This window comes from Lactuca serriola, chromosome 4 (assembly GCF_051521515.1).
Source record: "Lactuca serriola cultivar US96UC23 chromosome 4, Lser_US96UC23_V15, whole genome shotgun sequence".
Taxonomy (NCBI): Eukaryota; Viridiplantae; Streptophyta; class Magnoliopsida; order Asterales; family Asteraceae; genus Lactuca; species Lactuca serriola.
Genome location: NC_136411.1, coordinates 2,652,919 through 2,665,000, shown reverse-complemented (window position 1 = coordinate 2,665,000; position 12,082 = coordinate 2,652,919). Strand labels below are relative to the sequence as shown.

Below are 12,082 nucleotides of genomic sequence, written 5' to 3'. Positions count from 1 at the left end.
GTGAAAACTCTTAAAGGAAAATCTGTCTCTTTCTTCTCCGCCACCTTTCCCAAATTGTTGGTCTTGTTCGGGTTCGACAACGCCAGAGTTCAGGTTCGATTTTGTAGCACATGTGGCTAGAGTAAAACTTTGATCTCCGTCTATGGCTTGAGTTTGCAGTGCCTACGCCTCTTTAAAACCCTGGTAGCGGTGATACAAAACTCTCATATAAGATGGCTTCAGGGAGCAAGGGATGAAGCAATGAGTTGCAGCTTTTTTGGGGTTTCTGCAAGGTGGTTCGGCAAGCATTGACAAGGCAACAGTTTGGATTGGAGGCAACGACCTTCTTCCATCTGCAACTAAAAACACACAGTAAAACCACACACATCGTTCACATGATTACTAAAAGCGCTCACCCCCAAAATCATAGTTAGGGTTTCAAAATCAACAACAACAAGAGGTGGTATGGTGGTGGTTTAGCAAATCGCGAGGAGGGGAGCCGACGGAAGGCTATCGTTGGCATCTTCTTCCTTTTTTCTGGTCCAATCAACAACAAACACGAATGGGGAAAGAAGAGCCCATTAATCGTCGAGGAAAGCAGTGAGGGTCACCGATGGTACTGTTGATCGGAGTGGGAAGTGGAACAAGTGGCAGGAGGGAGGTTAGATCGGAGGCAACAACCTTCTTCAATCTGATTCATTTTTCCTCTTCAATATGATTCATTTTTCCAACGAGAGAGAGAGAGAGAGAGAGAGAGAGAGAGAGAGAGAGCCACCTTTTTTTAATTTCAAATTAACAAAATATTAAAAATAAATAAATAAAAACAAAGGGATTTTCCTCTTTTCACACACACTTAACAGAATTTGTTAAGAAAGTTAGTCATAAGGATCATTTGTGTGCAATGTTTGTTTCGTAGGTACCATTTAAGGGAAAAAAGTTTCGTAAGGACTACTTTAGGGAAAACAATAAAACCTTAAGGACCATTTGTGTAATTTGTTCTAGTTTTTATTTGACATCTTCTTATCGAAAAAAACTAAATATACAATTATTCATGATTTTCGATCCTCTTGAAATATATATATATATATATATATATATATATATATATATATGTGTGTGTGTGTGTGTGTGTGTGTGTGTATGTAGTAAACCTTTTTTTTTGTAAAAAAAACTCCACTTATGTTTATATTTTTTTTTCAAAAAAATGATAATAATAATATCAAAATTCAATTTATTTGGTTCTCTTTAAATATATATTCATACTGATGTAAAAAATATTTTTTTTATCAAAATTGTAGCTCAGAATCCTCATATTCATGTTGTGAATGATGAAAAATTTGAATTATATACGGTTCAGATTTACAGTGTTAATAATAGTAAGTCTTATTTATATTGCGAATCCTGAAAATTTAATCACATATACAGTTTAGATTAATAGTGTGAGTAAATTCACTTGCGAACTTTACAAAACTAAACTTTAAAAAAAATTGTTCCATTTTTTTAATATTTTGGTTTATTGTTATCAACAAAAATAAAATAAATATATCAAAATTTATAATTTTTTGTGCTTTCTAAATAGACATTAAAATTGATGTATAAAAACATTTTTTTTTCTTTATTTTAGCTCAAATTCATATTATGAATGCTGAAAATTAGTTTATATTTCGTTCAAATTCATAGTATAAATAAAAGTAATTCATATTTACATTGTGAATTCTGAAAACTAAATTATATATAGTTTAAATTGACAATGTTAACAACTTCACTTATGAATTTTAAAACTAAATTATGAATAATCAAAACGTAAAAATATTATAAATTACAAAAAATATATTTTGATTCCCATGTAAAAATATGCATACATGAAAAGTGTATATATACACAAACGTCAGGAGTGTATATGTTCTTCAAAAATAACTTTCATACTGTATTTTTTTTTTCCAAGATTATTTTTTATTTTATTTTTATTATTATTATTATTATTATTATTATTATTATTATTATTATTATTATTATTAGTGCGAATGGATTACTATGTGACTAACTTAATGTTTAAGTCACCTTAAAAAAAGTCATACGAAAAATTTGTAAAGTTTGCCGAAAAATATTGGTGTGCAGATAAAAGGTAATTAATTATTGTTTTATAGTTAATATGATAAAAGGCTAACCAACTATTTAAAATATTAACGATATAAAAAAAAAATTATAAATATAGCCAAATTCGTTAATTACTTTGTGCAAAATAGTAAAAAGAAATCCAAATTATAAATATAGCCATAAAAACGTAGATGGATTAAGCTCATCTTTGATTTTAATATTCCACCTGCGAACGTACAAGTCGCTAAGCACGACTTTGCTTTAGCGATTTACGTTAGCAAATGGTTTTTTTAATAGTTTTTTTTATTTTTTTCGTATAAATATCTCCATCTCTGACTAAAATCGTTGATGAACTAAGTTCATCTACAATTTTCTCTCATCCCACCTGCGATTTTGCGTTTTTTTTTTATTTTGACTACAAAATTGATAAGGTTTAACTATGAAACTACCTTTTATATATATATATATATATATATATATATATATATATATAAAGTTTTGCAAAATTTATCAATTTAGTTCTTATTTCTTTGGAATATTTGTTTAAAACATCTCTAATAAAAAGAATTCTCTAATAAAAAATTTGAAAAATGAAATGTCTATAGTCTCTCCATAAAGAGTTCTCCAAAAAAAAGTTTGAAAATAAAAGAGAAAAAAAATTACGTTTTTATATCCCTGAAAAAGGGGAAATCAAAGATGGACGTAAAATCACAAATGGACTGAGTCCATCTGCGAACATACAAGTTGCCAAAGTACATATGTGCTTCATCGACTTGTACGTTCGCAGATTGACTGAGTCCATCTGCGATTTTGATGGTTATTTTTGTAATTTGAGTTTTTTTTTATTATTTTCCACAAAGTAGTTAAGGGATTAAACTATTTTTGTAATTTTCTCTAAAAAATATCATTCAACTAAAAAATATCATCAAAAGGTAAAATACCATTCTAACAATGACAATGAATTGTTGTTTTTGTTTATAAAATACCATTCAACTATTGTTTTGTATTTTAAAATACCATTAAATTAATGGTCTAAACAAGAGGATATATATATATATATATATATATATATATATATATATATATATATATATATATATATATATATATATATATATATATATATAAAGCTTGGTCATCCTTTGTAAAGTCAATTTTATCATCTCAAAACATTGTAAAAATAGTAAAATACTGTTATGAAAAGAACCAAATGAACCAACCTGCATCAACACACCAAAATAAATCGAATTTTGTTTTGGTTTTTAGAGGACGTTTACTGTTCATTATATTTTTGCAGGGTCCAAACTGAAAAGTTTCCTTTTCATTAAGCTTTTCTCTTCCCCCACACACATATTCACACACCTAGTAAAAAGGCACTTGGTACTCTCTCTCCTCAAACACCTAGTAAAAAGCTCTCAGTATCCTCTTTCTCTCTCTCTCTGTCCACATTATTATAGTCTCTCTCTTTCTCTCTCTCTCTCTACTCTCTCTACCTTTCTTCATTCGGTATGGTAAAAATCTCCTGATTTTCCCTCATTTTCTGAGATGTTGCAGGCTCTAACTGCGATCGGTAAGGTATTATTGCTATATTTATACATACATATTCCTAAATGAGCAACCTTACTTTTTTGCTTTATTTCCATATAAATTTTTTGCAACTGGTTATAGATGTGGAGTACGAAACAGATTTGAAGATGATATCTTAATTCTGATTTCTGTACAGTTGAAGTTTGGTGGGTGTTTTCGATTTCGGAAACCCTAGCTGTTCGGATTTAGTATGAACAGTTGTGTGGTTTGAAAAGGGGAAGCGATTCAACGGTGTGTTTTTAATGATTATAGTTTCCCGTTTGGGTGAAGTAAGTGCTGTTTGATTTTTGATCTGAAAATATCCAAAGATAGGAAGAATAATGATAGTAAACTAGTTTATTTAATACTTTCGTTTTGGAAAAGCGAATGAACTGGTTAGATAGATAGATTTGTGCTTGGGGAAAGCAAATAATTTTTTTCTATAACTCACTCTTTTAATTACCTTTACATCTCTACTGTGAAAGTGAAAATGACATTTCCACGTCATGTGGGGAACAATCCTCATCGACTCCAAAGAAACAGTGTTTGCCCTTTTTCGCATTTTAATTGGGGACATCATTATTTTCATGCAACTTTAATTTACTATTATCATGCCGGGAGAAAAGAAACGATGTTTCTTCTTGTTTCATTTAGTTACATTGATTGATGACCTTTTTAATCAAATTCCCTTTTCTTTTTTTTTTGTTAGTTTGCAAGAATGAGCGAGTTTTAGATAGATTAAGAATCGTCCTCATCATTCATCCAGATTGTATTGGTAGTGAGTTTGCTTTTTCCAACAAGAATAAATAATGAGTTATTTGTAACGAAAAGTCATTCATAGTAATAGTATCATCATCTGTATAGTTGAAAAAGTTGTTTTGTAGCTAGATTCCAGGGACAAAGATCCAAATTGTGTGGGCTCTCTGTAACTGAATGAACATCTATAAATCACTACTACTACTGTTGGGGTCCTCTTTACTGTGTACTTGGCATATGCTGTCTGTATGGCAAAAAGTTTTCTTCCATGTATATCAATTATTGGGTTTGGGTGGTTTTTAGTCAAGACTTTGAGGGATTCATAATTGAATTTAAATGTTTTAATTGTTTTGCAGATATAAAAGGTATTTGCATTCCATGAAATATTCAGAGGGACAAGTAAAAACAGAGGAATTAGTTTCCAGACATGGAGTGGAATACAAAGTGGGACTGGGAAAACCATGAAATATTCAGCTCAAAAGTTATGGCAAGCCCTAAAAAGCTAAACACCAACTACGAAGAGGACATGGATGGATCTTTTAATCTCTCCGGTGTTGTTGGTGGCAGCGGAGGGTCCGCCTCTGACATGGGGAACAGCTCCATATCAGCTTCAACCGAATCATCATTCAAGGACGGAAATGGAAATGGAAATGGAAACGGAAACGGAAACGGAATCGGAGTCAGAGTTTCCAAATTCCCATTCCAGGGTTTCGCAGGCTTTCCAAACTCTTCGAAGAAAGAATTTGAATCGCCTCCGCCATCAGTTAGCTCCGGCGAACCGTTCATCGGTTTAAAACTCGGGAAAAGGACTTACTTTGAGAACAACAACTCAAAAACATCATCTTTCTCGGCTATACCTATTTCATTGGTTTCTACAGTCAAGAAAGTCAAATCATCATCATATTCCCAAGCTACCCCTACCCCACGCTGTCAGGTTGAAGGATGCAATCTTGATCTCTCATCTGCCAAAGAATATCATCGGAAACATCGGGTTTGTGAAAGCCATTCCAAATCTCCCAAAGTTGTAGTCGGTACCCTTGAACGCCGCTTTTGCCAACAGTGTAGCAGGTGATGGATGAAATTCACAATTCCATTTTGTCTGATAAAATTTTCTTATTTCAATCATTGATTTGCATGCATAGATTTCATGGTTTGTCGGAATTTGATGAGAGGAAGCGAAGCTGTCGCAGGCGTCTTTCGGATCACAATGCAAGGCGAAGGAAACCACAGCAGGAGACCATTCAATTCAACTCAACAAACATCTCTTCATCATTTTATGGTACATTTCATGCTTTTATTATCATTATCATTTTGGTTTTGGTGGATTTTATAGATGATACTGAAAATGGTTTTTAGGTGGGAGACAAAATTTGAGTTTTGTTTTAAACAATGGTGGCCCTCTGGTTCAAAGTAGACCACCTGCTGTAAGTTCAACATGGGAAAATTCATCTGTCAATATGCCTACTACTATTGGTTTCAATAGGTCAGTGCCATTGAAAGCCACCAGAGTCGAGGCTCTTGATCAAGGTTTGATTTACATTTTTTTTTTTTTTTTTAAATTTAGACTAAATTACAACTTTGTTCCCCAGTGGTTTGGTCTTTATTTGAGGTTTTTTCGTCTCTGTTCCCAGTAAAACATAAGTTTTAATTATATTCAAGAGAGCTTTTTGGAACCGAATTAATGTGTGTGTGTGTATATATATATATATATATATATATATATATATATATATATATATATATATATATATATATATATATAACTTGGAACAGAGGCCTAAACATCAAAACATAAGTTTTAATTATAAAAAAATGTTGCAGGTTTTAAGGAGTCATTGAGTCCTCCAAATGTAGACGCGCTCGATATTCGTCGTGCTCTCTCTCTTCTGTCAAACAACACGTGGGGTGTATACGAGTCGGATTTAGTTGCGGTGGAGCATCACAATCACAATCACAATCACACGCACACAGGCACTGGCAATCCAATCCAACACGGGATGCAGTCTGTTCCCCAACTGCCACCGGAGGAGGAATACTGGCGGCAGCCTGAGCCACCCATTGATGCCGCCGCCAAAACAAGCAATTCCATCTCCACCACTCAATTCCAAGACTTTCAGCTTTTTAACCGCTTCTATTCCAATCCAATTCCAATGGATGAAATCTATGATGATTCTTCCATATCCAAATTTAAACTTGTTTAGGTGCTTCTGCTCATTCTTAGGGCTTCCCTTGCCTGGCCCTGCCCTTATTAATAACAAAGTCAGCAGGGGTGGGGTGGGGTGGGGCTCCGTACAACTGTCTATTCACATATGTTTTGGTTGTTGTATTCATTTTGCATTTCTTGACACGTGTAGTGTAGTATAATGTTGATGTATGGGATTTTACTTGCTGCTATTATGTCCATCCATGCTTATTGGTTGGAGTTTTCAGTTTTCTGGGTGGGGTCCACTTACCGACTGTACCTATGGTGTATGTTATCATATGTTATACATATACATATCATCATAAAAGCATGGCTCCAAGTACATGAGCCATGAGGTGAACAGTATGGGGTGGGGGTAGGTGCCAAAAATTCACTTATTGAAGACGATGAATGATGATGATGATGATGGTAAGAAAGAGTGGTAGGGTAGTGACCACCCTAACAATGTAATGTGGTGGTCCTTGACCTTGAGTTGTTGTATGAGGGCTGCAACCAAGCTCTTTCAGATGGACCTTTGATATCGACGGCCTATCAACACTTAATTTGTCTTAAATGAAAAGGCCAAACTTTGGAATTGGCATGACTATAGATTTTAGTAGCTTTTTCTTATTAAAAAAAAAAATGACTTTGGATTAATAATTTTGCAACAACTTCTTGTGTTCATACCTGATGCCTCTTTAGTTTGGTTTGGGTCAACAAAATAAACCAAAGTTTTGATTTTTAGACCAAAACCATAATCAAGCTTCCTAAAGTATGATTTTGGTCTTTCAAACTTTTCTCTGATTCAGAATTCTACTCTTTTAAAATACGTAGAGCATCTACAGGTAAAATTACCAAAGGGCTTTTGACCTAACTGTATCAGGTGTTGAACTTCCTTCTTAAAGTTAAGGGTTTAAGCCCTGTCGTGGATATATACGGAATTAAAAGTAATTTAGTTAGGAGTAGATTACGGAAAAACACTATTATGTTATTATTCTGTAATAACTTTGTATTCACATATTTATATCATTATTCTAACAATGAATAAATGAATACTCACAGGTTAAAACTAAAACTGAAATTTACTATAAGAATACACATACATAAATTTATAATCGAATAATTATATTACAATGAATATATGAAAAATCAAACGTTGATATTCATATTAGAATTAGTTCAACAATACACATATATAACATTCATTGCAAAATAATAACATAAACATAATTGTTTAACATTTTCACACTATTTACTGTTTTTATTTGAGTGTGTATATATATATATATAGTGAAAGATTGAAATTGTTCATTAAAAACTTGATAAACCTCTTCCCATAATCCAAAAAAAAAAAAAAGACACAATGCAAGTATACAAAAGGTAGGTGTCGAAAGAAGTTATGAAGCTTCTACTAAAGGTTTAATAAAAAACATATTAGAAATACATAGATGTTTGGGATGAATTCCAAAATAAAAATAATATGATTTTTAAAGCAATAAGAAGAAACTAACATTGAAAGAAAATTATGTTTTTTAATCAAAATGAAATCAATTAGTATGGTTATTATATACATGACAGCCACACACACGCACACACACACACACACACACACACATATATATATATATATATATATATATATATATATATATATATATATATATATATATATATATATATATATATATATATAATCTAGAGATTTTTAGTAAATTACTTTTTTCATTAACTTGTAAATGTATGGTTAATAGAGGAGAAAAGAAAAGGCAAGTAAAACCAAACCCAAGGGTTTTTCCAAGTCAACTGGTTTTGGTTTTAGTGAAAAGCGTAAAACCTAACCATGTGCACCCTAGTAATACCGAGGCGAGTAGAAACCAAAATTTATCAGCAGCATTCATTTCAGCCACAGCCAGTCAACCAAGCAAATGTGCCAAGCACAACAGTCCGTCCTTTTGGTTTACTTTTGGATATCAACAAAACAATTACACAGTTCAAAATGTGTAGAAAATAAATATTAAAAGATTTTCTTATATGCTTGAAAATAAATAAATATATATAGAGATTTTAGTATTAATGTTCCTCCGTAGCCTACACTATAAACAGATTCCAGGTTAGATAGTTATGAGTAATTCCTGATGAACTATCTATCAAATTAACAACACCACCGACACACATGACAAAAACTTGAGCAGCTTTCCAGCAAAAAGAAAGCTAAAGCTCTGATGGGGTGGGGACCACTACGTCATTTAGTCTAGGGTTAACCGTGGTCCAACAAACACATAACTCATAATACACCACTGTGTACCAAAAACAGACACCTAATAAAGACAAAGACAACCCTAACTGTTCATGCAGAATCAATAATAATAATAATGATAATAATAGTAATAACAAGTATACATCTTACCCCCACCCAAACAACTGAATCAGTTTGTTAAGACCATAAACTCCAGGGTTTTATATATAAATAAATAAGCTACAAGAATTTAACAAAACACAAACCACAGTAAGTAACTGAAACTCAATAACATAACCGCAGCAACAGGAAGGAAGGAAGGAACACGACATGAAATGAGAATGACTCACTTTCAGACCCGACCCGACCAGACCCGACCCATACTGAGACTGAGCAACTCTTGACCTACTCACTGGAACAAAAATTATTAAGTCAGAAGGATCACCACTCACATCACATATCAGTAAATTACATTTTTACCCGCTTGCTTTTTGCAATTTTTGTCCTTTTTGCTCCTTGTTCCAAGTAATCTATGACTATGCTTTTTCAGACCACAATCATCTATACTCAGGGACAGGACCAAAACTAGTCATTTTACTTGGAATTGGAACAAAAAAAAAAGGTGACAAAAATTGCAAACGAAAACTTTCAGGGACCAAAAATGCAAGTTACTCTCCAAGCAAGATTTAAAGCAGATCAGAAAAACAGAAATGGTAAAAGGTAAAAAATGACTAGCAACAATTTTCCCTTTACATTCATAGTATAGTGTAGTACCAAAAACAAAACAGATTTATTTAACCAAAAGAACAACTGGATTAAACATTTGACAAAACAGACCTGATCATTGCCTTCTACTTCTTCTTCTTCTTCTTCTTCTTCTTCTTCAGGGAAATTTTGGGATTCTGATGGCTTTTCAGCATCACAGTTCTGTCTGTTACATTTTGTCCTAAATGGATAATTTATGTTGTTACATTTCTCACACTTCCAGCTCCCCTCAGGCATATCTGTTTCACAAAACAATAAATATATAAAACATGTATCCATCCAACCAAATATATCCGTAGTATACATATGTATGTATCACTTACTCGAACTCTTGCCCGACTTTCCACCCTGCATATTAACACCATATAATAAAAATTAATTAAATACTCAGAGACAATATATATATATATATATATATATATATATATATATATATATATATATATACACACATATATATAAGGTTTGTCAAAAACCTGAGATCCTGGCTTAGGTGTATTGCATTTCCTCATGTTACAAACCGTTCTAAAAGAAAAATTCACATTTCCACATTTTGGGCATGCCCAGTCATTTTCTCGTGTACCATCTGAATTTCCAAGTAAAATAAGAACATAAAAAAGATATCGTTTCATCATCATACAAAATTATAAGTATAACATACCTTTCTTTTGAGGTGTCTCTTCCGGGAAAAACCCAGGTCGTGGCCCCTAAGATGATATAAATATTATTATAAAAAAATAAAAAAATTGTGTAATATTTTGTATTTTAGAAAAAGTAAAGATTTCAACACATACCATGGGCAGCCCTAGACCGTATCGATCCATCAACTGAGGTACACCATACATACCATTCCCTATGATGGGCCCACCAGGATACGAGGGGGCAGAGAGGTGCATGGGTCGATAAGGGTTTCCTCCTCCAGAAAGGCGGTGGTTGTTATAGTTGTAATAGGCGGAGCCACCAGATAAAGGGACATCATAAGGAGACATGGAGGTTCCATTGAATAAAGACGAGCCATAAGGCATGTACATTGAAGATGGTGCACCAGAATTTGCATAAGGAGATGATGAAGAGTAGCCATGCCCATGCCCATGACCATGACCATGACCATGCCCCTGCCCCTGTGGTGTCAGCATTTGCCTTGGAGCAGATTTCTGCAAATCAACAACTCTTTTACCTCTTTAGTTTTGATGCCATAAACAACAGTTTCTACTTGTAGAATGTGTTTACTGTTTAGTAAAAGTAACTTACTGAGTTATGATCAGCTGGTCTAGGCTGTGTACAGTTGCGCATATTGCAAGTTGTCCTAAAAGAGAAGTTGACATTCCCACAGCTGGGACAGGTCCAGTCATCTTCCCTACGACCACCTGAAATCATATATTATACACATCCACTACAGATCAGAATTTAGGATTCATCACAATGTTCAAATAACAACTGTGAATATAGGGATGAAACTTGCATCTCAAAGTAAAAGTTTTTTTTCTTTCTTTTTTTAAGATAGGAGCTTAAAAACTGCGGTTGGATTTTGGAGCTCAATTTTAATATATAGCCTAGGATCAGAAATTAGAGAAACATTTGTTCAAAGTTTAAATCAAGCTAACGCCAACCCCTATCTAGTCAATCAATACAGAAACGGCTAACAGAATTAAGTGAAGAACAATAAACTAAAAAGCAATTAGCATGATAGATTATGAACTGAGCATACCATCGGTTCTAGCTCTTTTGACGGCGGAGGAGTTTCTGTTATCCATCTAAAACCAGAAAATAATGCAAATTATTATTATTATTAACAAGGTATACAAATAAGTACTTGAGGAGAAACCCCTTATGAATTTATGATCCATGTTAGATCAATGATGAAAGCGATGATAAGGACTGGAATGCATAAATTCGATAACGTATAAAACAGATAGAGTTCGAAATATTTGTTGGCAGGATAAGAACATCAAATTTCATAACCAAACCCTATTTTCCATGTCCGGTGAAGGAGAAAGGTGATACAAATCAAACAAAACAAGTGTTGGAATGAAGAAAAAAGATTAATAGATAATAAATCAATCTAATTAGACAGGATTAGAGAGTGATTTTACTTGAGACATGGCGAGTGGCGACGGCTGGAAGAGAAATTGGTCGAATCGGCCGTGAAAAAGCAGACGAGATCCGGAGAGAGGCGAGAAGCGGAGTGTTTGTGTTTGTGATAAACCAGCCAACCACTGAACTTACTCAACCAGGGCCGGGGATCAGGGACCCAGGGTGTGAAGTATATTTGAAGCCCAATTTTGCTATGGAAAAGCCCGGCACCCAATCATAAGTTCATACTTCATTACATCCAAAGTCCGATCCAATTACATTTTGCAATATTTTTTAGTAGGACCGTAAACAAACTGAACGTTCCTTGTTTATAATCCGTTCGGCGGAAAGTTCGTTTATTTAACAAATGAACGAACATGAACACAAATTCTCGTTCATTTAGTTAAACGAACGAACATTAACAATGG

General features: G+C 33.3%; 2 protein-coding genes across 6 annotated transcripts; one reads left to right on the top strand and one right to left on the bottom strand.

Annotated features, from left to right (window-relative positions):
• The first annotated feature begins 3,452 nt into the window (after positions 1-3,452).
• Positions 3,453-6,833, top strand: LOC145100892 (squamosa promoter-binding-like protein 12). 5 transcript variants are annotated; one of them, XM_079038027.1, is made up of 6 exons: positions 3,453-3,651; positions 3,800-3,894; positions 4,755-5,466; positions 5,541-5,677; positions 5,755-5,925; positions 6,220-6,833. In XM_079038027.1, exons 3-6 carry the CDS (start codon positions 4,826-4,828, stop codon positions 6,597-6,599), a joined length of 1,329 nt encoding a protein of 442 aa, XP_078894153.1. In that variant the 5' UTR covers positions 3,453-3,651; positions 3,800-3,894; positions 4,755-4,825; the 3' UTR covers positions 6,600-6,833. The 5 variants fall into 5 exon arrangements, with proteins under 5 accessions (XP_078894153.1, XP_078894151.1, XP_078894150.1 ...); XM_079038025.1 differs by having other exon boundaries at positions 3,454-3,651; positions 3,800-3,932; XM_079038024.1 differs by lacking the exon at positions 3,800-3,894 and having other exon boundaries at positions 3,454-3,646.
• A 2,097-nt stretch (positions 6,834-8,930) lies between these two features.
• On the bottom strand, positions 8,931-11,824 carry LOC145100891 (ranBP2-type zinc finger protein At1g67325-like). The gene is made up of 9 exons (XM_079038022.1): positions 11,675-11,824; positions 11,290-11,335; positions 10,833-10,948; positions 10,376-10,735; positions 10,243-10,288; positions 10,058-10,167; positions 9,905-9,929; positions 9,654-9,820; positions 8,931-9,228 (listed from the first exon to the last, which is right to left on the bottom strand). Exons 1-9 carry the CDS (start codon positions 11,681-11,683, stop codon positions 9,226-9,228), a joined length of 882 nt encoding a protein of 293 aa, XP_078894148.1. The 5' UTR covers positions 11,684-11,824; the 3' UTR covers positions 8,931-9,225.
• Positions 11,825-12,082: the final 258 nt, after the last annotated feature.

Coding starts and splice junctions, on each gene's coding strand:
- LOC145100892 (XM_079038027.1), top strand. CDS start 4,826: ATGGAGTGGAATACAAAGTGGGACTGGGAAAACCATGAAATATTCAGC. Junction 5,467..5,540: donor TTTTGCCAACAGTGTAGCAG/GTGATGGATGAA, acceptor TTGCATGCATAG/ATTTCATGGTTTGTCGGAAT. Junction 5,926..6,219: donor AGTCGAGGCTCTTGATCAAG/GTTTGATTTACA, acceptor AAAATGTTGCAG/GTTTTAAGGAGTCATTGAGT.
- LOC145100891 (XM_079038022.1), bottom strand. Junction 10,949..11,289: donor CAAAAGAGCTAGAACCGATG/GTATGCTCAGTT, acceptor ATATGATTTCAG/GTGGTCGTAGGGAAGATGAC. Junction 10,289..10,375: donor ACGGTCTAGGGCTGCCCATG/GTATGTGTTGAA, acceptor ATATCATCTTAG/GGGCCACGACCTGGGTTTTT.